The following is a 27,071-nucleotide window of genomic DNA, read 5'->3' as shown; positions in this document are numbered from 1 at the left end:
ACTGTGCCTGACAGGCTCTGGGGGCTGATTCTGGAGAAGGTAGTAGAGAAGGTTCTGGAGTTACATAGGCAAAGGAAGACTTCCAGTTTTGCACATGGGTCTGAAAGCTGAGGATGACCTGTGTCAGGAATGAGAAGTGTGTGGGGAAAGGTTGTGGTCATTCCAGTGTGGAAGGGTCAGGAGTGTGGTGATTTGCAGTTCTGCTCCCCTGGGTGAGCCCAGAGGAGAGGGACAGTGGCCTCATATGCCAGATGCTGGAGGAACCAGTCCCAAATGTGGGCTTAGGGAGGCTGGAGCTAAGCAGGACCCGGACTTGGAGCAACACACAGAAAGGTGAATGGAGGAACCACTGGAGCTACACCAGCAGCACTCTCACGCTTGAAACTCAGGCTGCTCCATAAAGCCCTCAGTGCACTCCAAAACAGGCTCCCTGCAGCTTGAGGTGCTCTGGATCCTGCACAGGGGGAGTGGGCAACCAGCTAGGGTGGAACACTGGAGATCTGGGAGCTGGACAACCTGTGGTTTGGGAGTCGAGGGGCTGAGAAGGAGGAGGAGGAGGAATGTGGCGTGGCTGACAGGGACGGGCTTGGTCTTCCATGGCTTCACATTTTCCTTCACTGGTGGTTTGCAGTGAAGGTGGGAAATCTGGTGGGAGAGGAGGTGTGTGGGGCCACTGGGAGCTTTGGGATGTGACCTGCCTGCTGGGGCAGAGCCCATGGCAGGGACATGGACATGGTACACGCCAAAGCCCAGTGGATCTGGGAAGTGTCCCCGCTCAGGGTGGTTGGGGCCAGGAATTTGCTGGGAAGCAGGGCAACTCCACAGGCTGCCTGGCCTTCAGCTCCCATGGGATGGTCTGGCACCCCTGAGGCTGACATGTGATGGGAATGCTACAGAGGTGCCAGGGGACCCACCAGAACATGGAGCACAGGGCTGGACACAGGTTTGCTGCAGTACTGCAGCTCCCTCCCGCCACCCAAGGCCATTCTCTGTGGCATGTAGATATCTCAAATCCCACTTAGACACCTTACTGCTGCTCCTGGAGTGTTTGCAGCAAACCTATATTACTGGGAGCCATGAGCTGGCTGCAGAAACACTTGCACTCACCTAAGAGGGAAGCTGGGTTCTGCCCTCAGTGCTGCCAACACAACCCTCTGACAGCCACAGGCAGGGTAATAGGATATGATATTTCCTTGGGCCATGGCTCTGCTGCAGACCTGGAGACATGTTTGTTTTCCAGCCCTGGATTTGCAAGTATGTAGAGTTGGGGGGACCTTCAGCTCTGCCAGCCAGCACCAAGTCCCTTGCCTGTGGCTCTTTTCATGTGGAGCAGGGGAGGATTAGGGATGAAGAGAGGGGGAAGGTAACTCAGGGTACCCCGGGGCAGGGCAAAAGCAGGAACATGCAGATTGAACATCAAGGGAAGAGGCTCAGCAGGACACTCAGAGAGCTGGCATCTATTGTCTCCTGCTGCTCTGGGATGAGATCATGGAATTGGAATCACAGAATGGTTTGAGTTGGAAGGGACTTGAAAGACGATCCAGTTCCAACTTCCTTTCACCAAACACTTTTCACTAGACCAGGTTGCTCCAACCCCCATCCAGCCTCACCTTGAACACTTCCAGGGATGTCGCCTCTAGCTTGTGGCCTCCCCAATAACAGCTTTTGCTCTCCCCATCACCTCCAGTGACAGGACATGACAGGGAAATTTGTGCTATTAGCAGGGCCAGGAGACAGGCTGGAGTTGGGGATGGGGACAGAGCAGAGCCACCCCAGAGCCCACCCCAGCGCTGCTGGAGGAACCCAGGGATGGGTGACCCCGCTCACAGCCTTGGTGACACACCAAAAAGCTCATTTCCTCACCTCCAGGCTCCTGTCTAATGTGAGCCCTTACCGCAGCCACTGACCTTTAAACAAGGTAGTTGGAGAGATGGAGGTAGCAGAAATCCCTGAAAGATTATTTGTTTCTCACAAACTATATTTAGACACCATCAGCAAAACCCAAAAGTGCTGAGTTTGGCTGAATAAATCTGGGAGATTTGTGGTTTTTTTCCCCTCAAGGAGAACAGGATTAGCCAGCGAATGGGGAATTGTATTTTTGTTTGACATACCTGAGGGTTTCCACTCCAAGTTGCTGTTTTGAGCTCCTGGTACCATGAGGATGATGATGATGATGATGATGATAGACCTGACAAGGCACTGCTTCATCTTGTGAAGATATTTTTTGGTAAAGAAAAGGAGCAGCTGGCTCCCCCACCATGGTGCTGCTTGCTTTTTTTGTTAAATATTGGGGTTTTGAATATTTTCAGAGAAGTTGGTATATGAGGGTGTTTTTGAGATAGAAGGAGGTCATGCTGGTGCTGCTCCAGTACAAAGTCCTTCCCTGGTGGAATGCGCCCCCCAGCTGCATGCTGCCCCGAGGGAGGGGTGCCTCAGCGAGCTGGGAGGGTTGACATGCTCCTGACTGGGTGGGGCTGCAGGGAATGGCAAAAGGTCACATTACTTTTCTGGAACACGCTTGGATCATCTGGGGTGTAGTTCTTTGCTGCTTTGGATTCCCTGTGCCTAAATCCCATCTCCCCCAGGGAGACTGGGATCAGGTCTGAACTTCCCAAGTGGAGTGTTTGGGGGGCCAGGCAGGTGAGGAGTTTTCTGATCCCTGAAAGGTGTCAGAGCCCATCTGACCAGCTGGTGACAATGAAGAGCAAAGTGACCCATCAGGAACCTCCCATCTGGACATGAACCCAAATCCTGTGGGTGATGGGAGGCAGAAGGGAAGAAAGGCTCTGGGTCTGTCTCCAGCAGAGCAGAAAATTCTTTACCTTAAACTTGTCAAAATTCTGTGTCCCTTGAGCTGGCCCTGCCAGGACATCAGGCTCTGTTCTTTGAGAAATAAGGCTCTGAGGAACTCAGGTCCTTGAGCTGCAGCTCATCCACAGCAGCTCCTCTTCAGAGTAGGCCCAGGGAAGGTGGGGATGGAATTGTTACACTGTGCAGCTCTCTGGTGATCAGGTTAGACATGTCTGAGGAACTTTCTCCCTTCTCCTCTGCACAAGTGAGAGATGAGGATCTCCTGGGGCTCTCCATATGGAGAGGAGGAGAAGAGGTAGTACACGAGGAGGAACCAGCTCAGGGAGGAGGATGCTGGTGCCAGATGGTTTGACCAGAGTAAGGAGTGCCCCTGAACATGGGGTGCTTCCATGGAATCACAGAGTAATTTGGAAGTAGATTGGAAGGGACCTTAAAGATTCTCTTGTTCCAACTTCCTGCCATAGACTGGGATGCCACCTGTCAGAAGGTGTTTGGGACCTGGGAAGAAAGGGAGAAATGCAGTATGGGGCTTCCCAGCACTGATAATTCTGCCCAGTTACTGGGAGGAGATAACGCTCTCCCAGAAGTATCAGAGACAGGAAACCATCAGATGGGGCTGCTCCTGCCTTCTCCCTGCACTTGGGCCCAGCTGTGTGGGGGAGCTTACACCAACACAACCCAAGAGCCCTGGCAAAGCCAGGATTCTTCCTCCTGGTCCATGCAGCTGGAAAAGCACAGCACCAATGGCATTGCCAGTAGGTGAGGACCTGGAGAAAGGCCTCTATGGCTGTGGGGCACCCAGGGAAAGTGACAGCTGACAGAGCCTTGAGGTTGCACTTGGAGACATGTGGTTGGTCTTGGCAACCAAGTAGGCAGGCAGCTTGGCCAAGTCAGTGGTGTGATAAAACCATTTCTAGCAGGTTCCAAGAGCCCCCCCTGCTCCTGCAGCATACGGTGGGTTAGGGCTCAACTCTCTGAGGGTGTTCCTTCTTCCCAGGGGATGCTGCTTTGACTGTGACCAGGCTGTTATTCTGTGCAGAGGTTCTTGGCCCACGGCATTATTCAGTGTGACACAGCAATTCATCAGGAGGTGGCAGGGCTTGAGGGGGCTCCCACTCTTCCCAAATTGCTTGGGAGAAGGTTTCTCCTCTCCTCTTCTGGACTGGTGACCACAGTCCCTGACCAGGCAGATGCCTCCTGGATTTTGCTGCTCTTTGGAAAGGCATTGAGGGTCCGGGGGCATTAACAACCCAGGACACAGCTGCTATGGTGCATCTCCTACCCCCTCCCAGGGTGCCTCCAGTCCTGCTGCTGTGGGGCTGAATCCCAGCCCACATTCTGCCTGGCTCCAGCCTGCCCCGTGCTTCTCCCCTTCTTCTCTGGATCATATTTATTTATTTATACGATGAATGTAATAAAACTCCAGTAGGAAATGGAGGCGATTCCCTGCCATTCCCCACAAGCCAACCCTGGGGCGGGTGAACAAGGAGGCACATTGTGCTGCTTGAAGCCTCCTGCCAGCACCGAGCCTGTGGGTGAGGCTGAAGAAAGGACTGAGTGTGCATGTGAGCACCAGGACCTGCTGCCAGCACCCGCCCCAGGATGAGGGATCCTGGGGAAGAAACTTCACTCTGGGGGGCAAGCAGGGCTGGGGGTGAAAGGGTTTCTGTGCTGGCTTGGGATGTTGTCTGGGAGCACCTCAGAGCCTGCTCCCAGCACAAAAAACCTCCTTGGCCCATTCTTGGGCTGCCAGGAAAAGAGATGGACACTGAAGATCACCTGCGGGGACAGATGGTGGCCCCATGGCCCAGCATGGGGGTATACGAGCAGCTATTCCCGGGAGGCAGCTGGGAGGGAGCTCCAACCATTCACCTGCCTCTCTCAGGCAGCTGCTCCAATCTTCAGCTGCTGCCACCAGTAGAGTTCAGAGTGAATGACTGCTGCCAGGGCTCACCTGGCCCCTGTCCCCCTAGAAGGGGTCTGCAGGGGTAAACGAGGTGGCTGAGGGTAGGATGTGGCTCAATCCAGGTTTTCTGTTGATAAGAGAAGTCCCATTGCTGGGGACGAGTGTCTCAGTGCTGCCAGGAGCTGAAAGCAGCCCCTTGTGCTGCCACCACTCTCACCAGATAAAATACAGAGGGTAAGGTAGGGACATTGTCTTTCTCATGCCTCGTTCTCCCAGCTGTGGCTCCCCTGGGACACACCATGTCCTCCTGCCCCATCCGCTGAGTCCCAAAGCTGTATGTGGTCCCCGTCCCTGTGCCGGTCCCTCAGGCTCCCAGGGATCCTGGGGTTAAGGTCGTGCCCTGAGCCATGTGCCTCCTCCCTGATTTGTGTCACAGCTATGTGAATGGAGATGTCATGGCCCAGGGAAACTGTGGCCAGGGCTGGGGAGCAGGGGCTGGCGCCATGACCCACAAGTCCCCAGCTGCAGGGTGATGGAGTGACAAGGCTGCAGAGAGCATCCCTGGTAATGTCACACATGTCAGCCTGCATCCCTGAGTCCTGGCCACAGTGTCCTTGCACCATGGGCTGGGTTGTAACCACAAATACCTACAGAGAGCCAAGCCAGGAGACACTGCCTGGGGACACTGTTTGTTCTCCACATGCTTGTTTGGGGACCAGACCCCAAAATTCCCATCTTTCTCCACTACTGCACCTGCCCATGGCACAGAGCATGCCCAGGGGCACAGAGAACAGTTGTCCTGTGGTGGGCACAGTCTGTTGCACGTGCGTGTGCATTGGCATCACACAGGATTGTGCCTGGGGCAGGAGGAGCTTGGGCTTGAGGATCACTCGTGGTGATCCTGGTGTCCCCAAGGAGATGGTGGCTGGGGCTGGGGGGTAATCTGCCTCTCTGGCTGGGTGGGTGCCAGCCCACAGCCCCATGGATTGCTCCCAGAATGGACCCCTTCACCTGCTCACCAGCCCATCCGGCCTGGCACTAGCCCATCCTTTTGAAACTGAAGCCACTGGCCTTTTGCACAGCAATTCCTGTGAAATTCTTCAGGAAGGGAAAATTATCCCTCCCAGATCCCTGCAGGACTGTGCCATTTCCTGCCTCCAAGTTGGCAGGTAGGGGACAGGGTGCCCAGAGTCCTGGCTCACATGGACATGGTCTGTCCTCACAAGGTGGATTCCTCTCCCTGCCTCAGCCCCTGCCTCTCTCTGTGAGCCAGGGACTGGTGGGAACTGGGACCACTGGGGAACTGGGAGCTTGTCAGGTCAGAGGCAAGGGCAGTGATGGCATGGAGCCCCCACCTCCTTGCAACAAGTCCTGCTGCCCTGGCCAAGGCTGGGCAGAGCAGCACCCGCAGTCCTGACACAGTTGCAGCACCTCCTTCCCAAATCCACTGCATGCTCCCCAGCTCCACCCTCCCTTGCCCTATTGCCCCCTCCCCTGCCCCTTCCCCAAGTCGATTACCTCCTCCCTGGATGAGTCACTTCCTCCCTTGCCCAGCTCTATCACTCCCTTCTCTGCTCCATCACCCTCTCCCAGGCTCTGTTGCCCCCTTCTCCAGCTTCATCACCCCCTCCTCTACTGCTCCTTCCCCACCTCCATAACTGTCTTCCCTACTCCATCACTCACCCAGTTCCATTTCACCATCCTCTCTCTCCTCCCTCTCCCCACATCCATTGCCTCCTGTCTTGCTCCATCACCCTTTCCCCAGCTCCACCATCTCTTCCTTTGCTCCACTATGCCACCTCCACTGCCCCCTCACTGACTCCCACCGGGGCTGTCCCCATCTCTGGTGCCAAGAGGATCCCCCAAGCCCTTCCTCCCAGAAAGACACCCTCCCCCCTGCCGTGGCTGGCCAGAGGGGCACTGCTGCAGCCCCCTGTGCCCGAGGGGGCAGCCAGTGGATTTTTTCCATTCATCCCCTCCCTTTGCCGAGGCTCTCGCACAGGTTTCAGGCGCTGTTGACGGGAAGAAAGGAAATGGGGCAAAGCTGTGCCAGGAACCACAGGCTCCCGGGCTCCGGCGATCCGTCCCGCTCGCCTGCCTGGCCGCTTCCCGGGCAGGATTCCTGAGCAGTTCTGAGAGCCCTTTCTTTCTGCTATTGATCTTGGATCCACAGTGCAGAGCCACTTCCAAGACCGTAAATCTCTGTGTTGCTCTACCTGGGGTTCTTGTTTTCACTGTGGGGCTCCCAGACCTGCTGGAGATCTCGGCTTCTGTGCGTGGCCGGCATGCCCCACTCGTGCACTGCCCCTCCCCGCCGTCCCTGCGTTCCCCAGGCAGGGACAGGCCACTTCTCCACCAGGCACAGGCAATGGGGCAGTGCAAGGGCAAGGCTCGGGGTGCTCGTGGTACCTCCCGATACCCCTGCATACCTCTGGGGTGAGATGAAGCTCTGGGCAGGTCCCTGGGGCTCAGGCAGAGCTGCGTTCCCCAGGCAGGGACAGGCCACTTCTCCACCAGGCACAGGCAATGGGGCAGTGCAAGGGCAAGGCTCGGGGTGCTCGTGGTACCTCCCGATACCCCCTGCATACCTCTGGGGTGAGATGAAGCTCTGGGCAGGTCCCTGGGGCTCAGGCAGAGCTTGGCACCCCGAGGAGTACCTGGGGGGGTGGGGGTGTGGGGGGGTGGAGGGGAGGGAGGTGAGGGTGGAGCACCCCAAGGTGCAGGGCAGAGGTTAGGGGCAGCCGCACCTCTACAAGGAGCACCTTGACTCCAAAAATCCCTGTGTTGCTCTTGGCCAGGCTGCAGTAACAGGAGCCAAGAGCGGATTCCTGAGCAGTTCTGAGAGCCCTTTCTTTCTGCTATTGATCTTGGATCCACAGTGCAGAGCCACTTCCAAGACCGTAAATCTCTGTGTTGCTCTACCTGGGGTTCTTGTTTTCACTGTGGGGCTCCCAGACCTGCTGGAGATCTCGGCTTCTGTGCGTGGCCGGCATGCCCCACTCGTGCACTGCCCCTCCCCGCCGTCCCTGCGTTCCCCAGGCAGGGACAGGCCACTTCTCCACCAGGCACAGGCAATGGGGCAGTGCAAGGGCAAGGCTCGGGGTGCTCGTGGTACCTCCCGATACCCCCTGCATACCTCTGGGGTGAGATGAAGCTCTGGGCAGGTCCCTGGGGCTCAGGCAGAGCTTGGCACCCCGAGGAGTACCTGGGGGGGTGGGGGTGTGGGGGGGTGGAGGGAGGTGAGGGTGGAGCACCCCAAGGTGCAGGGCAGAGGTTAGGGGCAGCCGCACCTCTACAAGGAGCACCTTGACTCCAAAAATCCCTGTGTTGCTCTTGGCCAGGCTGCAGTAACAGGAGCCAAGAGCGGGGTGTGGGGGGGTGGAGGGAGGTGAGGGTGGAGCACCCCAAGGTGCAGGGCAGAGGTTAGGGGCAGCCGCACCTCTACAAGGAGCACCTTGACTCCAAAAATCCCTGTGTTGCTCTTGGCCAGGCTGCAGTAACAGGAGCCAAGAGCAACAGTTTTACATATTAAAGCAAAATTAAATTAAAATATATTTATTTGTGCCCTCTGCATCCCCCGCCCCTTAACCTTTCATAGTCCAGGTGGAAGGCAACCGTGGGGGTGAACCAGGAAGGTGGGGCTAGGACCCCGGGGTCTCATCCAGTCCCTGCCTGTGCCCACCACCCATCCAGGACCTTCACTCCACAGCTGGGGCTGGGTCAGAGACGTTTCAGGTATTCCAGGTGTTGCTTCCCAGCTTTCCTTAGCAATCAATTCCTTGAAGGCAAGCCTCAGTGGCCAGAGTGGTGTTTGAGGTGTCCTGGAGTGGTGGCAGTGACTGCCTTGGGTCCCTCCCCTCACACAGGACATGTGCCCCGGGTCTGGGGGGTTGGAGAGTTGAAGGACCCAGAGAAAGGTCCCAGCACACTGCAGGTGCCACCTTCAACCCCATCACTTTGCTGCTCAGCCATACGTGACAATTTGTCCCCAGGACTGCACCACAGCACAAATTACCCCCAGACAGCCATTTCTTAGAGTATGTGGCCATAACCCATGTCACAAAGCCCACTGAAGCTGCTTCGTATCTCTGGGCACATGGGACAGTGATTTCTGAAACACCCCCAGAGCTGGTGGCCAAGGTGACAAACATCTCAACATCCCAATATCCCCAATAATTCCAAATATCCCCCAATGACCCTTTTCACAGGGCCCCAGAGCCCATTGTGCAGACACCCCATGTTAGAGGGAAATTCCGGGGCAACGCCTTATCTGCTGCTCCGTTACATGGCTGATAAGCAGCTCCCATGGAATTTCCCTATAGCGCCGGACCCGGGATGTTTGGATCCTGCACAGTGGGTGTCAAGGATTAGGAGCCGCGCTGACAGGTTGTTATGCTGTTACTAAAGAAATTGCAGGGCTGTGAGAATGCCTAGGAATGGCTGGATGCCCGGACCCCCTGGCGCCAGCCAGGCACTGGATGCCAGATGTCCTGCAGGACACTCCAGGAACCATGCTGGAATCAACCCAGGGTGGACGAGCTGCTCCAAAAGGGGTGCTGGAGATGGCACAGAGCAACCTGGGCTGACCTGGGAGCGGCAGTTCGTTGGAGTGGGCGCTGCTGATCACACCTTCTGATGGTGGCCTGGGCTGCACAGCCTGTCCTCAGGGGTGCTGCCAACCCCAGAGTGTAACACAGCCTCGCGTCTTGGATGTAATTTGTCACCCTGTGAGTGGGACACTGGACTTTGGGGTCTGGCAGCCCCGGCTTGACCACCCTGACTTATGTCACCTCCCAGGAGCTGCCCTGGCCTTGTAGTGACATTGCTGTCCCCTGCCCTGTGCCTGATTGAATTGTTCGGCTGGAGACATGGCCTTCCTGGCCTGTGCTGTGGGCACGGGAGCTGACCATTTCCCAGAGTCTCCACTGTCCTACCACATGCTCAACCCCAGGAGCACAGGCACCATGTGTCACATGCTGTGAGTTCCCCAGTTCTCAGCAGTGGCACCAAAGCAGCAGTTTGTGTTCCCAAACTGAGGCATGTCACCCTGCGGGGAGATGATCTCTCCCCCAGGGACAACAAGCCCTGGGGTGTGTGTCCAGGTGTGCTCAGCCGCTCATGCACATCTTGCTGGCACACGGGGGGGCCTGGCAGCACCCGGCAGATGTGGGCATCCGTGAGGTCACATGTGATCCTGTGCCCATGTGTATGTGTGCATACATGTGCTAGTGCATGCCCCTGTGCGTGTGCGAGGCCTGTCTGGCAGTGTATGGGTGTGCATGTGTGTCCGTCTGTGAGTATATGTTACTGTATGTGTATGCCTTTATGTGTGTGTGTGTGCGTGCATGTGTGTGTGCATGTGTTAGCCTGTTTGTGCTTCTCTATGTGTGTGTGGGCATGTGCATGTGAATATATGTGTGTGTACACATGGACATGCACACGGTATGGGCACGTGTGTCAATGCATGTATGTGTGTGCAAATTATTGTGAAGCTCTGTGCGTGTTAGTGCATGTTAATGTGCTCACGTGTGTGTGTTTTAGTGTGTGATAGAGTGTGTACGTGTGTGTGGGCATGTGCACGTTAGGGTGTGCACATGCGTGTATGTGTATGTGTGGAAGTGTGTGCATGTCTGTCAGTGTGTATGTTACGCGTGTGTGTGCACACAAGGACACGCTCATTAGTGTATGCGAGAGCGCGCGCGTGTGTATCTATCGATACCTGTGTAAATGCTCCGTTTGTGCACGTGTGCGTCCGTGTCTCTGTAAGCGGGGTGCGCGGCTGCGCTGCCCCGCCCGCGTGTCCCCAGCGCCGCGGAGCTCCGGCGCCGCTGGCGGAGCTCGCTGCCGGTTCGCGGCGCGGGCCCCGCCCCCCGCCCCCCCCCGTCCCCCATTTGGCACAGGTTATTTATCAGTTTCCTGAGCACACTCCTTTTCACTGGGTACAGGATCTGCCCTTGGAGCTTACACAGGTATGAAAGGAAAGGCTAAAAAAAGCAGCCTGACAGGCTGAGAGTGCAGGTTGGAGGGGAAAGTTCGGGGGCTGCCCCGGCGCGGCGCCTCTAGCACCGCAGCGATCGGCCCCGCGGCGCCGGGGGCAGCGTGGCCGGGCGATGGCGGAGCTGTAGCAGCCGCGGGGCCGGTGCGGGCGGCGGGTGATGGCGGCGGCACGGCTGCGGGTGGCCCTGTGGGTGCTGTGGCATTTTGGAGTGGGCGGTCATGGGTTGGAGCTGGCAGGACTGGAGGGCCCGCGGGGGCGGGCGGCGCGGTGCCAGCCTGTGGACATCCCGATGTGCCGGGGTATCGGGTACAACCTGACCCGCATGCCCAACCTGCTGGGACACGAGAGCCAGCGTGAGGCCGCACTGAAGCTGCACGAGTTCGCCCCTCTGGTGGAGTACGGCTGCCACGTTCACCTGCGCTTCTTCCTCTGCTCCCTCTACGCACCCATGTGCACGGATCAGGTGAGCGCCAGCATCCCTGCGTGCCGCCCCATGTGTGAGCAGGCCCGCCACAAGTGCGTACCCATCATGGAACAGTTCAATTTCGGCTGGCCTGAGTCACTTGACTGTGGCAGGTTGCCCACCAAGAATGACCCCAATGCCCTCTGCATGGAGGCCCCTGAGAATGCCTCAGCCGCTGAGCCGCACAAGGGACAGGGGATGCTGCCTGTGGCCCCCCGGCCATGGCCACCTGGCACCGCTACTGAGGGACGGGGACCCAATGAGCTGGGAGCTTGTGACAATCCTGAGAAGTTCCAGTACGTGGAGAAGAGCCTCTCGTGCGCACCCAGGTGCTCCCCTGGGGTGGACGTGTATTGGTCCCGGGAGGACAAGGACTTTGCCTTCATCTGGATGGCTGTCTGGTCCACCCTCTGCTTCGTGTCCACTGCCTTCACCGTCCTTACTTTTCTGCTCGACCCCCACCGCTTCCAGTACCCTGAGAGGCCCATCATTTTCCTCTCCATGTGCTACAATGTCTACTCTGTGGCCTTCATCATCCGCTCTGTGGCCGGGGCTGAGAACATTGCCTGTGACCGGGAGAATGGTGAGCTCTACATCATACAGGAGGGGCTGGAGAGCACAGGCTGTACCATTGTCTTCCTCATCCTCTACTATTTTGGCATGGCTAGCTCTCTCTGGTGGGTTGTCCTCACCCTCACCTGGTTCCTGGCTGCTGGAAAGAAGTGGGGACATGAGGCCATCGAGGCCCACAGCAGCTACTTCCACATGGCCGCCTGGGGCATCCCAGCCATGAAGACCATTGTCATCCTCACCATGCGGAAGGTGGCAGGGGATGAGCTCACAGGGCTGTGCTATGTGGGGAGCATGGACATCAATGCCCTGACTGGCTTTGTCCTCATCCCCCTCTCCTGCTACCTGGTTGTCGGCACCTCCTTCATTCTCACTGGCTTCGTTGCCCTCTTCCACATCCGTAAGATCATGAAGACGGGTGGCACCAACACGGAGAAGCTGGAGAAGCTGATGGTGAAGATTGGGGTTTTCTCCATCCTCTACACCGTCCCAGCCACCTGTGTCATTGTCTGCTACTTCTATGAGCGGCTGAATGTGGATTACTGGATGCTGCGGGCGCTGGAGCATGGCTGCCTACGCCTGCCTGGTCGCCGTGCCACCGACTGCTCCCTTGAGGCCTCGGTGCCCACTGTGGCTGTCTTCATGCTCAAGATTTTCATGTCACTGGTGGTGGGCATCACCAGCGGGGTGTGGGTGTGGAGCTCTAAAACACTGCAGACCTGGCAGAGCCTGTGCAACAGGCGGCTGGGCATGAGGACGCGGAGCAAGCCCTGCAGTGGGGTCAGCTGTGGTGGGGGACACTGCCACTACAAAGCCCCCACAGTCATGCTGCACATGACCAAGACTGACCCATACCTGGACAACCCGACTCACGTCTAGAGACGGGGGCTGCCCCCCACACCGGAAGAAGTGGCCTCACGGGTAAGGGGCAAGGGCTGTGTGGCGGCAGGAGGGACACTCCCAGGTTTAGGGGGGCGAGGCTGCAGGACACCCAGCACCACTCACTGACAAGTAGCTGCTTTTTCCTAGAGGTTGTTTTGTTGTTGCTGTGGCCAAATCCAGTGACTCTTCTAACGCTTTCTGTGGGGGATGGTGGGGAAGGGACGGGGAGAGGAATAATCCATCTGTGTTTATTTAATTCTGTAATTTATTTTAAATATTTTTTGATCATTAGCTGTGAGGAATGGAAAAAACAATAAACCCTGGATGTGTTATTTGATCCAAGCCTGGTGCTGTTTGCAGGGATTCCAGGGGATCAAGAACTCCCCCATGGGACCCCATCCCAGTTTGGGGGCTTTCATGTCAGGCCAGGCCATGTCAGGCCATGCTGGGGTGCCTCTGACTCTGGCAAGAGTGTGGTACTAGCAGGTGCCACCATCCAGTTCACTTCCGTGGCTTCCCTGGGGCCAGTTCTGCCCCCTGGCAAGGAAGAGGAGGAAGAGGAGGAGGGTTTTCCTGTGCTATGACACTTACGAATCACCTTTCGACTCCATGCTCTGAAGGTGATTTGTGTCAGTGCCATCAGCTGCCGGAGCCTTGGTGCCGGGCTGAGGGGCTTTGAGGGGGCAGGCTGGGAGCCAGGGAGATGGGCTGGGTACATGGGATCTTGGGGCAGAGAGGGCTCAGCTTTGATGTCCCCTGCAGAAGGCCGAGGTACGGGCAATGGAAACTTCTGGGCAGCTTTATTTATCTCCTGCTCTGGTTACAATCCCAGCTTGCCTTCCCCATTGTCTGGAGGGAAATTCAAGCTTCAGCTGGTGCTGGTGGAGCTGGCAGGGGGAGCCGGGGCTGGTGGGCACAGGGTGGGCAGGAGTGTGGCTCTGCAGGGGCTCAGAGAGGGGGGAGTACCTACCCTCCCCGAGACATCCTGAGGAGCTGGCAGCCAGCTCATCTCTGCAGGGGTTTGATGGGGCTGTTTTGCCTGGTTGTCCCCAGGGATGTGGTAGGGGTTCCCAGTGCTAGGGAAGAGACATGGGCAGGGGGCTGTGGCAGGGGCATAGGCAGCACAGCACCTGTGGCAAGCAAGATCTGTAGGGGCAACACAGCTCTAGTGATGCTTAGACTTGTCCATCATCTAATTAGCCAGCCTGCAGGCTGGGCAGTGCTGGACTCCAGGGAGGGTCAACCCTTGTCCAGGGAGCAACAATCCAGCAATGGACCCTTCCTCCAGTACTCAACCTGGCATCCACTGCTCACCCCAACAGCCCTTGGCCCCCATTTGATGAAGCATTCAGGGTTCAGACCAGCAAACTGTGGCTGGAGGACAGGGGCAAGACTCCCCCTCATGGCTGCAGTGGGGGCAAAGGCTGGGGTTGGGACCCTTCACCCACCATCGAGTTGTGCCAGGGCTGCTGTGATGGTGGGACTGGTGAAGCACCTTTAATGTGCTCCCTGCCACCCCTGGGATGTCAGGAGAAGTTGGATCACTGAGCTGAGAAAAGCCTTTTCCTCCCCCAGGAGCTGGTGTGGTGGATGAGATGCGAAAGAGCCCCCAGTGCCCCATGTGGTGTCGCTGGGGGGGGCACCGAGTCTCTCAACAGATTTAGTACCCCTGGCTGTGCTGGTGGGCATCCATCCCCTTCCCCAGGCTGGTGGTGCTGATGGTGCTAGGGCAGGGACCCTACCTGGCCCCAGCATTGGTGGGCTGCAGCCTCTGGAGCTCCCTTGGCTGCCACAGGAAGGTTTGTTTCGGGCAGAGAAAAGGGCCGTGACCTGGGGCAGGAGAGTCAATATTGGCTGCGGAACAGGCTCCAAAGTCCAGCTGGGGAGCTGGGCATGGCTCTAGGCAGGGGCTGCTTGGGAAGGGGGCAAAGAGCCATGTGTTCTCCCCGTGTTCTACCCCGGGTGCTAAGCCCAGAGCTAGTTTGGTTCACCTTGTGCACCAGGCATGCAGCCCAGTGCTGGTGCCTGGCTGGCGGCACCTCTGGGGACAGGCTGCCCTTGAGCACCCAGTGCTTGCCAAGGAGTGGCTGCCTCTAGAGTGCTCACCCAGATAACCCGTCCCAATGGGTCCCTGCTATCAGGCCCCAGAGGGACCGCCGGCACCCACCACTGCCCACTATCAGCCCCAGCAGCCCAGCTGGCTCCACTGGAGGTTGCCAGTCCTGAGAGCAGAGTATGGCCAGGACACAGCTCCACAGACCCTGCAAAGCAGGGTTGCAAAGATGTGGAAGGACTGGCCCAGGGACACTGCTGGCTCCTAGTCACAGCTTCTTTCAACCCTGTGCTGTGGGGCTTAGGCTCCCTCTTACAGCCCCACCCAAACTCATCCCTGCATCCCATCTCTCTCCTCCTCAGAGCAGCCCCAAGGACACCAAACACCTGCCTCCAATAAACCCCCAGCAAGTGACAAGTAGGGCTCAGCAGTGCCTAGGCTGCACAGGGCAGTGCCTGGCTTGGGATGGCTGCGGAGGGTGAGCTGGGGCTGCCAGCTGGGTGAGAATGGGGCCAGGACATCCTGATATAACTGAGGTCCTGGTCCAGCTCAGCGTGGAGAAATGGAGTCTTGTCACTCCTGACATTTGCTGAGCCATGGAGTTTATCCACCCTCACATGGATGGACAGTCCCTCAAGGTTTGAGTAACAAAAGAAAAGCCACTGTGCTCTAGGAATTTGCTAAAACCCCCATGTGGCATTCAAATTCTCTGAAAAATCCCTTCACCCATGATTCTTCTCCTGGGAAGCTGAGAAGCCTCAGAGAAAAGGAAAACAATTCTTATCTCAGTTGCTTCTCCTGCGTTGTGCTCATGTGTGGAATGAGCTTGGAGATTGTTTACCCAAAAGTGATTGCCTCATTGGATTCTGGTATGAGTTGTTTTGACTCTTTGGCCAATCAATGGCAAGCTGTGTCAAGACTCTGGAAAGAGTCACAAGTTTTCATTATTTTTAGCATTGAGTATATTTTCTGTATTCTTCAGTATAGTATAGTATTCTTTAATATAATATAGCATTATAAGGTAATAAATTAGCCTTCTGAGAACATGGAGTCAGATGCATCATTCCTCCCTGCCACAGGGGTCCCTGCAAGTACAATACCCCCATTACCCAGAATATTAATTAATGATTGAGAATTAAGCCATGAGGAAACCCAGGGGGCCAAAGTTGGGTCTCATTTTCCCAAGGCCACACTGGAACTCCAGCAATCATAGGAGCTCCTGGGGGTTTGTTGCAGGCAGCAGGTGCAGCAGGGCTGATGATGGTGACAGCAGGGCTCCGGCTGCCCGCCAAGCCCTCACATTGCCCTGCCAGGTGTGAGGACAGCTATTTATAGCCCTGCACAGGACACTGATGCCATGGAGGGGTGCTATAAAAAACAAGTCTCCAAAAAGGTCTTGGAGCAGATGCTGCTGTGAGAGCTCCACGATGAGGCCTGGAAATATCCCAGCTGGAGTCACTCAGATTCACCCAGGTCCTGTTGCATGGCCAGCAAGCCAAACCACCTCCTGTGGAGAGAGGAGGGTTCTCCAGGGAAAACAGCATCAGCCCATTGCCAAGAGCCTCCAAGCCCTCAAACCCATCAAGATTTCCCTGCACAGCAGTATGGGGCCTGGATGGAACACTCCCAGTTCAGATCTGGAGTGAGAAGCAGGATGAAGACACCCAGGAACCCTCATTGTCCAGCAGAAACAAGCAAAGCTTCGGCCAAACCCTTTGTGTCACAGCTGTGGTCATGAGCACTGGCACATCACTGCTCCAGCCATGCTGCGCTTGGAGCTCCAAGTGTCCCTGCTGGGCTGCTGGAGATCAGGATGGGGGCCTGGGACACAGCAGCAATAATCCTTACTGCAAGCATGGCTCAGGTTGCAAAACACACTCCAACATGAGTGAATAGGCTTTGGGGGGTAGCCAGGCCATGCTACGGCAAAAGAGCAGAGACATCCCAGCTCCCCATCTCCTGCAGATAGTCCCTCCAGGGGTACCCAGTGCCCCCCTGAATGGAACAGGAGGGTAAGTGTCACAATGGCACCCTGCACAGGACAAGGAACAAGGACTGCTCCCCACTCCAGGGGCAGGCACAGCACAGCTCTGTTCCTTGTCCTTGGAGAGCGTGACAACACACCAGCACCATCCCAGAAGCTGATCTGATCCTGACTCACCATTCCTTTACGCCACAGCTCCATTTGTGCTCCAGAGATGTCCAGTGGTAGTTCTAGGAAGGCAGAGGAGAGCCATATCAGACAATCCCACACCAACACAGGGACCAACAAAGAACTCACACAAGCCACATTTACAAACACAAGTACATAATGTTTATTCTTAAGTTTCCAATTTATTACAAGTACAGCCCTTTGCAGAAACCCCCTCCCCCCAAATGACACTGATTTTTAGAAAACTTGCAGTTCCAAAGGTTCCACCGTGTAGGACCTGCAGGAAATGATCTCTAGGAAACAAGACAAAACAGCCTCTGAAGGGATGTGCGAGATACAAATGTCAGTGCTATTCTGTGGGGCAGGCAGTGAGGCTGAGGAGAGGGAAGGGGCTGGAAACTTGCCTCATCTGCAGTCATTGCCAGTCCAGAACTGAAAACAAGTACCCATTAAAAAAAAACCCCAAACCTAAAACATTCACAAAACTAGGCTGAAATTTGTAACTGATTATTCTTTTCTTCTCAAATCCCAGGAGATACAACAACTGCTTCTGCTCTTCTGTTACAAAACCAGCACTGAACAGCCCCATGGCCCATTTATTCCACATCAAACAATTCTGGGATAAGAAGTTCAAGCCCTGATTGTATGATCCAAACCTGTCATGATGGAGAAAAGAGAGAATGAGAAAACAAACCCTCCTCTTAGGGAAAAGTCAGCATCTGGGGCAGCAGGAGCTGATGCTGGGCCGTGGCACAGGAGCAAGGGTGTTACTATGAAAAGTCGTGAGAGAGTGGCTGAGAGAGACTAGGATCTCCCTCTCGCCCCGCAAAGTCCCCTGATGTAGGAAAATGAGTTTTAAAGGGGGGGAAAATATAAAGCAAACATGATTTTATATAAACTGTACATGTGCCAAAGCAAGACAAGGGTATCTTACAGGTGTTCTTTGTACAAGATCACAGCTAGAAACGAAGCCACTTTCAACTAAAAAATTAATTTAAAAAGTTACACAGCACATTTCTGCTTCTCCCCTGGCCTTGGAGCTCTCCTTGGGCTGCGCAGACACCCACACTCTCCAGTTTGCTGCTGGCACTCAACAGGGCTGCATGACGGCATGCGGGTCCAGGGGAGCAGGGAGCCTCCTCTTGACATGTACAGGTGGGGAGCTGAGCTCAGAGCCCTCCTTGGACTGAGACCTCCAAGGACTGCTCCCCAAGGAGAGGGGAAAGCAGGAGCACCTTGGAGCAGTGGTGTTGGGATGCTGGTGAAAGCCAGACCGCGGTACACCTAAGTGCTTGCTCGCCCCACACAGCCCAGAACTCAGGGTCAGAATTAACACCATATAAATATATATAGGCAAGCCTGAATAGCCCATTGGCCTGATGGCACCCAATTCTTCTGCAGAGCAACACGATCACCCCCTGCACCAGCTGGAGGCTGGTGTGCTCACATGACTGGCAGTAGATGGTCCCACCATGCTCTGGCTGCTTGCAGAGGCAAGGAAGCAATTCATTCCAGGAAACCAACAGTGCCTGAGCTGGAGCAGGCTGGTGTTCCTCTGCCTAGCCAAGCTTGGCCAGGCCCTCCCCTTGCCCTCCCACCTTCCCCTCCTGGCAGGACAGACTCAGGAAGAGCTTTGTAGATTTTGGAGGAAGCATTAAGTCATCGCCACTCAATGGATGACCAAATACTTGAGGAAATTGCAGAAAAATTAAAACTAGGATGGGCCCAAGGGAAGGCTGGATTAATAGAGAAGTGCCCAGTGCTTCTCAACTCCCTACAGACAACCCATCCAACTGCCTGGCAGCACCAGAAGGCCTGCTCCAGTTCTGGCTCTCCCCCTAGCCTCCCCATCCCTCATTTCTTCCTCTTCCGCCCCTGGGAATGTTCAAGGGGCTCTGACTCACTGTCCCCTTCCTGCTCCTCCAGTCCCTGGCACCTGGCAGAGAGCTTCTTGCGTTTCCTGCGTGCATACGTGTGGCCTGGCAGGTGTTTGTGCACCATGTCAATCAAACACTGCTCTGTCTTCTCCAGGCAGGACAGTACGTGACTCCCATTCTGGTTGTAGCGCTCGGCATTGGAGAACACCTGCTTCATGTCGGAGAGGAACTCCTGCACAGAGCGGTAACTGCCACAAGAGCACTTGCTCTGCATAGTCTGGAAGTCCATGGGGTTGCTGATGACCTCAAAGTAGTCTTCAGCTTCCTCCGTGGTCACTGGCTCCCTGCCAAAGGAAGGGCCACAGGGATAGGAAGGGAATGCCAACCCTGGCACCACAGCAGAGAAGTGGGGTCCCACCACCCCTTCACCCCTGTGGCACCCCTGACCTGCAGCCCCATGGTGGTGCAACAAGCCCAAGCAATACCTCTACAATGATACAGATACATCAGCCCTATGGCACGGGAATGGGAAGCACAGGAGCCCAGGGAGCTGTTTCAGGCATGGGGAAGGTCCATGTGGAAAGCTTCCCTCAGTCACAGCACCTCAGTGCTCCAAAAATCCTGGGGGCAGTAGAGAACACCTACCACCTGCATCAGCCCCTTGCCTGCCACCTCAGAAGGGCACCATGTCTTCAGCAGAAGACTGAGAACATGGTGGTTTCTTCTGGAGCAGCTTCTTCCCAGATAGGGCTCCAAAAGCAAGTCATAAGTCTCCCAAGTGGATCTGGCAAGACTGCACCACAGCCCATATCCCCACAGCCTGTGGCCAGTCCTGCCCAGAGAGGAGGAAGACACCACTTGCCCTCACCTGAAGGGCCAGCTGAAGCGGTACTTGATCAGCTTGCTGAGGATTTCCTCACACTTCTGCAGCTCAAGGTTCTGGCGACGTGCTGCCCTCTTTGTCTGAAGGACCTGCCCACACAAAAGGTGTTGGTAAAAGGAGGGAACTGCTACAGGCTTTGGGGTTTGGCTAACAGCCCTGAGGCCAAAGGAGCTAGTTCTTAGCACAGCCAGGACATTTCTTCCATCTGAACATGGCGAGGGGCTGGCACCGGCTCCCCAGAGCAGCTGGGGCTGTCCTATCTCCAGAAGTGTTCAATGACAGGTTGGACACGGCTTGGAGCAACCTGGTCTAGTGGAAAGTGTCCCTGTGCATGGCAGAGGGGTTGGAATGAGATGCATTTAGGACCCCTTCCAAGCCAGGCCATTCTGTGATTATGACATACAGCAGCCGCTTGGGTTCAGGACAGTAGCTTCATTCAGGAGCTTGGTGGGAACAGCTCACAAACTGCTCAGTTCTCCTCTGGTAGCAGGTGGCTTTTTCAAAATAAGTTCAAAGACAATATGGCCACAGCAAGCAGCCAAAAAATAAATGCCAGCAATATGGAGAATGTGAATGCCTTCTCTTGAGCTTGCGGCGGGCAGCACCCAAGGCAGACGGAGAAGCACTTGTGCTGCTGCTCTGCTCTGGCAGGGGTGACTGTGCCATTTCAAATGCCAGGGAACAGCTGGTGGCCCAAGCACTGTTGTCCCCATGCAGGCTCAGCACGAGGTCACTAATGTGCCCAGGGACCCAGGTCACACCCAGCATGGGGACATCCCCATAGCTCCCAGAGCACAGCTTGTGGGTCATCACTGCTGAGGAAACACTGAATGACAGGAAGGCTCCACAGCAGAGGGTACTCACTATTCTGACCCAGCTCCGATCTCTTCCCAGGACAAATGATAAATCCTGGCAAAGTCCTCTTCTCTGAGCCAGTGTGTTGTTCCAGTAAAATTTTCCCCACTGGAATATCCCTCTGTGCTGGCTGTGGCTGTCTATGCTGGGTTTGCTTGCCCTCCAGTGTATAACACAGACCACAAGCACAGCCCCCCAGACCTAGCACAAGCACCACTGAGTCCACAGTCCATGAGCAAGGAGAGTGACAGGATACACCAACACCACTACTGCTGGTCACAGGACAGATAGCAGATCAGGGCATTGTGACGTGGTTGTGGGGCTGGAGTAACCTCATGTATCCCCTATGGCATGTGGCTCCCCAGAATGGCTGCAGCTCCCCCACCCAGCACACATAGACTGCTCTGTGCAGGAGCCTATAGTTTTATTCTTTAAATATCAAGTGAAACCTAAACCAGCCAAATTATGTCCTGGAAGTCAGGGAGTGACCATACAGACAACAACTGTCATAAAATGGCCAAGGCTGGGGAGCAAGGGTCCAGCATTACTGGCATTCTCTGGCCATCCAGGACCCCCTCAGTTCCCCCACCTCTCTGCAGAGACACATGGATACTATTTAAAACCCTTTAACAAGCTGCAGGCTGCCTGCTGCTCAAGGGGACAATGTGTGAAAGCGGCTGGGCAGGGATGCCTGGCATATCTGTGCTCTGTCTGCAGCAGGCCCCTAACGATATGTATCCTTTTTTAACCCAGCCCAACCCGAGCTTTCACTAGGATTCAGGCTATTTCTCTGCAAAGGGATGGCAGGAAGCAGGCCACCTGTTTGGTTTATAACTCACGATGTGAATGGTCTCCAGGGAGAAGTTTGGCTCTTACCAGCTCATCGATGTCTGCACCGTTGACAGGTGCCGTGCGCTGCCGGGGTCCCTGCACAGGGTGCAGAGTCTGCTTCTTCCTCTGGTGCCTTCCCTGCCTTGAGGAGTACATGGAGCCCTGCTTGCCACGGGCTGCCTTCCTGGGCCTCACTGAAATAGATAAGCCATGGGCTTAGAGGCCTGGGTGCATCTGGGAGCAGACACCACCTTCTGCCTCCCACACTAGGCTGAGCTTCGCTCAGGCTGGTGAGCCCAGGGACCACCCGGCCTCATCTCAGCTACACTCTCACACCTTCTACAGAGGGGATCTGTGGGTCATCACCACCTGCCTGAAGAGGCCATGGCTAGCAACACCCTGCTGCTAAAAGGGTACTTCACACACAGCAGATCCTCAAGCTCCAAGGGAATACTGGGAGCTCCTGGATCATCCACTGCAGGCCACAGCAAACCCCTCTGCCTGCAGCACCAAGAGACCCCAAAACATCAAGGCTTGAGGGAAAGACAGGAAAGCAATGCAAGGACAGACAGTTGTCTCAACCAGCAAAATACCCTCTAAAAGCACTGGGAGCAGAAACCTGGAGTTTCCTTGGTTTCCTGCTGCCCCTTTGCTCCTCAGTTGTGGAGATGGGTGCTTTTCCAAGTGGCCCACACAGTGGGATAAGCCCCCCGAGAAGGGAACTGTGTGCAGGGGGAGTGTCAAATTACTGCAGTTGGGAGCTGCTCCATGTGCTTCAAGTGGGAAACAATGGGATTTTATTCCCCAAGACTTGGGGCTGCCACATTACATCCTACAGAAATGCACTTGCCTGTGTGTGTCTGCTCTCAGAGCTCCACACTGGTGGCAATGCGACCGTGTTGACGCACTCCTTGTCTTAAATTTCTCCCATGACCCTCTGTACAAGGAGAATGTGTTTGCCTTCCCAAGTCAAAGCCCTTCCACCTGATTCCAAGTCCTTGAGCTGTATCCAGCACACTGGATACCTCAGCTGCAGCCTCTGATCCAGCCCTGTCCCATAAATCATCATGCTGGGCGTGTGGCAAGGCCGCAGGACATCCACCTGCTGTCACTCTGCTTGTGTGTCAAGCGTGCAGCACGTGCTAAATGTCTGACAATCCAACATTCTAGGTTAGATCCCTCAGGATAAACGCCATGAGGATCAATGTGATTTCTCTATTAAAACAAAAGTTTTCCATGGTGACCTTTCCATGTTAATGCTCTCTAAAGCCAGGGGTTGCATTTAGCACTTTATTTTTAGTGACCATAACCCTCTTTTGCCATTGTTTGGAAAGCTTGGCTCAGCTCCTGCCTTGGCCGTGCAACACAGGCTAAACACACTCCAAGTGTGGACATGGATACACCGCAGGACAACAAGCAGTTTGCACAGCCGTGGTATCAGTGAGCCTCCCTGAAACCAGAATAAAGTAAAGGAATCGAGGCTCAGGCCTGGATGGAAACCCTCAAAAGAACATGGGATAATCCTTTGAGTCCCAGTCTCTGGATTCCATCCGCCCTATTTAAGACAACCTGTATTTAATGTTATGTCAGTCAAGGACAGTTTGACAGAAAGCAAATGCTGGCATAGTGTGCCATTCCCAGACTGAGCTTTTCAGTGCAGCAAGTTGCCCAACTGAGACTGAAACCAAAGTGAATACATATACTAACGTATATGTATATATATATAACTATATACATATATATACACTATATACACACATATATACACTATACTACTACTTCACATAGGTGAAGAAGCAGACATTGAAGAATCTAGAAAACAGTCTTTTATTCCTCCCAGCTGCCCTGGGAGCATCCCAAGTGGTCTCTGTATGCGATCAAAGGATGCTGGTGGTCCAGCCCACACTACACCTGAACACTGTGCCTTCTCACTGGAATAAAGAGAGGAAGTGCTAGTCCTCCTATTTCAAAATGCCTCCTTGCCCAACCACCAGAAGTCCTGCACTCAAGGGGGTTATGAAATGGTGGGAAAAAGAAAAGGAGGCTGTGGTGAGAGCTCCCATAAGCAATTAAACAGCTTCCAGCGTACAACAAATCCTGTAGGTGCAGAGACTGACAATCCCACTGCTCTGCAGGATCTGCTGACCTCCCAGCCCACTGCAGTGTCTACTGACCCCTCTCAGCCCTCAGAACAGCATCATCAGTGTCCCCAGGGAGTGACTGGGCAGTGAGCCATTTCAATCATTGCTAGTGCTGACCCCACCACAAACGGCCAAGGGTTTACTCCAGTTCCCCAGGTAACCACAGCACAGCCACAGCCTTTCCCTGTGACATCTCCTAGGCCTCTACCTGATCTGCATGAGGAAAAGCACAAATCCTAAAGAGGATCTGTATTTCCGATACTGAAGGCAGGAAGGTTACTATTTTCTGTTATTTCCCCACACGATCAAAGCCTTACATTTTAGTCCAGCAACTTCATAGTCTTCTTCCTCCTCCTCTTCCTCCTCAGCATCTGGCTCATCAGAAGCTTCCTCACCTTCTTCACCTTCATCTTCAGCAGAATCCTCTGCATAGTTCCTAGAATAAAGCAGGTGTATGTGTTTGTGGTACAAGAGTCTGAGCATCAGTGGCCCCGGGGGCCCTGGTATTGTTTGGGCTGTACAACAAACACCAGGCTAGCCGAAAGCAGCTTGCTGTATTCCAGAATATCAAGTTATAGCTACAGCTCAAAGGGCACTTCCTCAGCTAAACATCTGGACTGAAAATTCCCAAGAGCTGAACCTCTGTATTTTTTGGTATTCTAGACACCATGACCATGGGACAGGGGATTATAAGACTGGGATTGCTGCGTAATTACTCTTCCCTGAGAGGACGATTTGCCATTTGCCCGGGTCTGCAGGCCTGGCCGAAAGAGTTTCAAGAGGGGCTCTTTTTCCTGCTGGAATATTTTCCCTATACTTAAGGAAACAAATTGGTGTCCTTACACTCTGGGAAACAGATTGGTGAACAGAATGTCAGGCTTCTCATGTGCTGAAGTCAGAAGTCACGCAGACTCCCTGCCCAGCACATTCTGGCTTCTCATCTGTGACTGTTCAATCATTCATAGAATCATAAAATGGTTGGATTAGAAGGGCCCTTAAAGCCCATCTTCCTTCAGTCCCCCTGCCATAGGCAGGGGACACCTCTCAGAGCAGGTTACTCCAAGCTCTAACACTTCCAGAGATGGGGCAGTCACAGCTTTTTTAGGCAATCTGTGCCAGGGCTTCATCATCCTTACAGGGAAGAATATCTTCCCAAACAATATCCAATTTAACCCTGCCTTCTGTCAAGGAAGAATGTCAAGGAAGCCATTCCCCCTTGTAAACAGTCTCTCTCCATCTTTTTTGTGGGCTCACTTCAGGTACTAAAAGGCTGCAATTAGGTCACCCCAAAGCCTTCTCTTTTCCAGGCTGAACAATCCAAACTCTCTCACCCTTCCCTAATTACAGAGGTGCTCTAATCCCTCATATCAACTAGGTGGCCTCCTCTGGACTTGCTCCAACAGGTCGATGCCCTTCCTGTGCTGGGGTCCCGGAGCTAGAGAGAGCATTGCTGGTGGGGTCTCATTTAGACCATTAAAAACCAGCATGCACAGGAAAAAGGGGACACAGGCAAAGCTGCTGTGGGAGTCTAAATCCCCTGAAGAAAGAGGATCTTGAGCAACAAAAGGAATAAAACTTCCAAAGCACAGAGAGTATAAGGTCTGCCAGGCTGACATTCTTTTCCTATCTCAGCCAGGAAGACAAGAGCAGAAAGCAGAAAACAGGACAGGTGTTCTCCACCTGATGGCTCTGGGCCAGGAGCTGAGCAGCTTGCAGGTGAATTTGCCACATCAAAGTAACTATGAACTCAGGCTTTAAGCCCTGTCATTTCTGTACAAGCCTGATGAACTCTTAAATGGTGTTCAGGGAGTAAGTAATACTTTCAAGGCCGAACACCACCTGCACGGTACTGGCTGGCACACCTCTATTGTGCGGCTCCTCTGTCAGGGAGGATCTGCTCCCTGCTTCTGCATCAGGTGCCACTGGATAGCCTCACCTCACTGATATAAGGGGAGATGTAGCACAGTTACCACAAGCAAATTACACTCACTGTAAAATCCTTAAAGTCCAGCTTGCAACTCAAAAAACCAATCTAACCCCATGCTGTCAGGAGGCAACTACTCGTATTTGCCACACTTCCTCAAATCACATTCCCTTTGTCAAATTATAAACTGTTCTGCTGTTTTGCTAAGGTTATCAGGTACAGAAAACCATTAGAATGGCATTTTGACTTGTCATAGCGGAGCAGGGATTGAGCTGCAGCCTGGAGTAATGTCTGCAGTAATCCAACCCAAGGACCCACCAACTACATGAAGAAATAACCCAAGCAGATGCTCAAAGAAAACAACAACCCTTAGTGTAACTAATTTTGGTGGGTGTTTTGCCTATGTTTTCATTTCCAAACCCAAGATATTTATTGAAACTCATGAACTTGTAATGCATCAGTAAAATATGTGTGGTGAACTTACATCCTGAAACTGCTTTTCTTCAGTTCCAGTGCTGCTTTAACTGGGTGATTTCAAACCTTCTAAAGGGGCTTTGCTCCAGGCTGGTTTGGGTCTTGTGAAAAGAGGCCCAGGACTGTGCTGTGACAAGGCTACGGACAGGAAGGTCACTCACCTGCTTCGTGAGCTGCGCCGGGCTGTCGAAGGCTGGCACGCTGGGCACTGCCATTCCCCATCTGGGATCTCATAGAGTGCCGGCCGCAGGCAGAACAGGTGGAAGGCCTTGTTACACTCATCACACAGGATCAGCTTGTCATCCTCACCTAGGAAAGTGCAGATCGCTTGTAACAAGGCCACAGCCTCACTCAACCTGAGAGGCAGAAGCTGCTGCAGTGCTGGAGGTCAGGATTAAGCAAGAGAAAGATGCAGAGTCCCCTCTGAGGGCAGGGACCCTTTCCCTGATGGCCTTCCTTGGGGATCCTTCTTTCTGCCCCACCACTATATTTATGAACAGCAGCATTTAAAAACCAACAAACCAATGCGAAGTCCCTTGTCCTGTGAAGATTTCACTGAAGGCAAAGATAGAAATCTGTCAAAGAGGTTCCACTCAGATAAACATGGGGAAAGTTTGCTGCAAACAGGGCCCCAGAGCTGTAAGCTAAAAATGGAGCTATTCTGCTTAACCTACATGGTATCTTCTTTCTACTCAGGGTGACAAGGCTACACTGAAAATCAGTATGCAGCAGGACTAGTCTCTCTCTGTGCCTCCCACTGATGAAGGGAAACAGGGAAACAATCCTGAGCCAGCTTTCTTTTACTAAAGTGGAAAAAGAAAGTGCAGAGGGCTTGCCAGCTTGTCTAACATCTCAGTTCTTAGCTTCTGTGAAACTATTGTGCTAGTCTCAGGTGAGCCCCCCCGCTACTTTTGCCTAGAAACTCTTCTCAACAGCAGGTAGGGTAGTTTTGGCAATGGTCTGGAATACCCCTGAGGTTCTGCAGTGAAGGCAGATTTTGCACCAGTTCAGCCCTTACTTCCCCCTAAAGGAATGAATGGCAAGCCTTGCTGTAAACAAAAGTTGCCCAGCAGTCCTCCTGCTCTGCCTGCCCTCATTTTCCACTAGTTTCAGCAATATAAAAGTGGTGAGGCAGAATATACCACCAAGCTCTTTTCTCCAGGCTCCCGTCCAAGAGGAGAGGTTATGGCAGAACAAATACCAGCACCTGATCTCTGCTGACACCCCTTCTACTTCCCCCTTCACTTGGAA

At 54.3% G+C, this 27,071-nt stretch overlaps 2 protein-coding genes across 5 annotated transcripts in view; one reads left to right on the top strand and one right to left on the bottom strand.

Moving 5' to 3' along the window:
* Nucleotides 1-10,757: 10,757 nt before the first annotated feature.
* On the top strand, nt 10,758-12,967 carry FZD9 (frizzled class receptor 9). Its single transcript, XM_039732889.1, has one exon. The coding sequence runs from the start codon at nt 10,873-10,875 to the stop codon at nt 12,625-12,627; it is 1,755 nt and encodes a 584-aa protein (XP_039588823.1). The 5' UTR covers nt 10,758-10,872; the 3' UTR covers nt 12,628-12,967.
* A 1,939-nt stretch (nt 12,968-14,906) lies between these two features.
* Nucleotides 14,907-27,071, bottom strand: part of BAZ1B (bromodomain adjacent to zinc finger domain 1B) — a 45,072-nt gene continuing 32,907 nt past the window's right edge. Inside the window, exons 15-21 of one of the 4 annotated variants that reach the window (XM_039732884.1) lie at nt 25,982-26,129; nt 23,740-23,858; nt 21,327-21,475; nt 19,581-19,684; nt 18,740-19,056; nt 16,845-16,897; nt 14,907-16,209 (exon numbers count right to left, since the gene is read on the bottom strand). In XM_039732884.1, coding sequence (XP_039588818.1) covers nt 16,009-16,209; nt 16,845-16,897; nt 18,740-19,056; nt 19,581-19,684; nt 21,327-21,475; nt 23,740-23,858; nt 25,982-26,129 — 1,091 coding nt within the window. In that variant the 3' untranslated portion in view covers nt 14,907-16,008. Of the gene's footprint in view, nt 16,210-16,844; nt 16,898-16,974; nt 19,057-19,580; nt 19,685-21,326; nt 21,476-23,739; nt 23,859-25,981; nt 26,130-27,071 lie in introns of those variants that run through there. The other 3 variants (XM_039732885.1, XM_039732888.1, XM_039732887.1) reach the window with 3 other exon arrangements.

Source organism: Passer montanus, unplaced genomic scaffold, assembly GCF_014805655.1.
Source record: "Passer montanus isolate IOZ18808 unplaced genomic scaffold, ASM1480565v1 scaffold81, whole genome shotgun sequence".
Classification (NCBI taxonomy): Eukaryota; Metazoa; Chordata; class Aves; order Passeriformes; family Passeridae; genus Passer; species Passer montanus.
The sequence above is the reverse complement of the archived record's forward strand: the minus strand, read 5'-3'. Positions and strand labels throughout refer to the sequence as shown.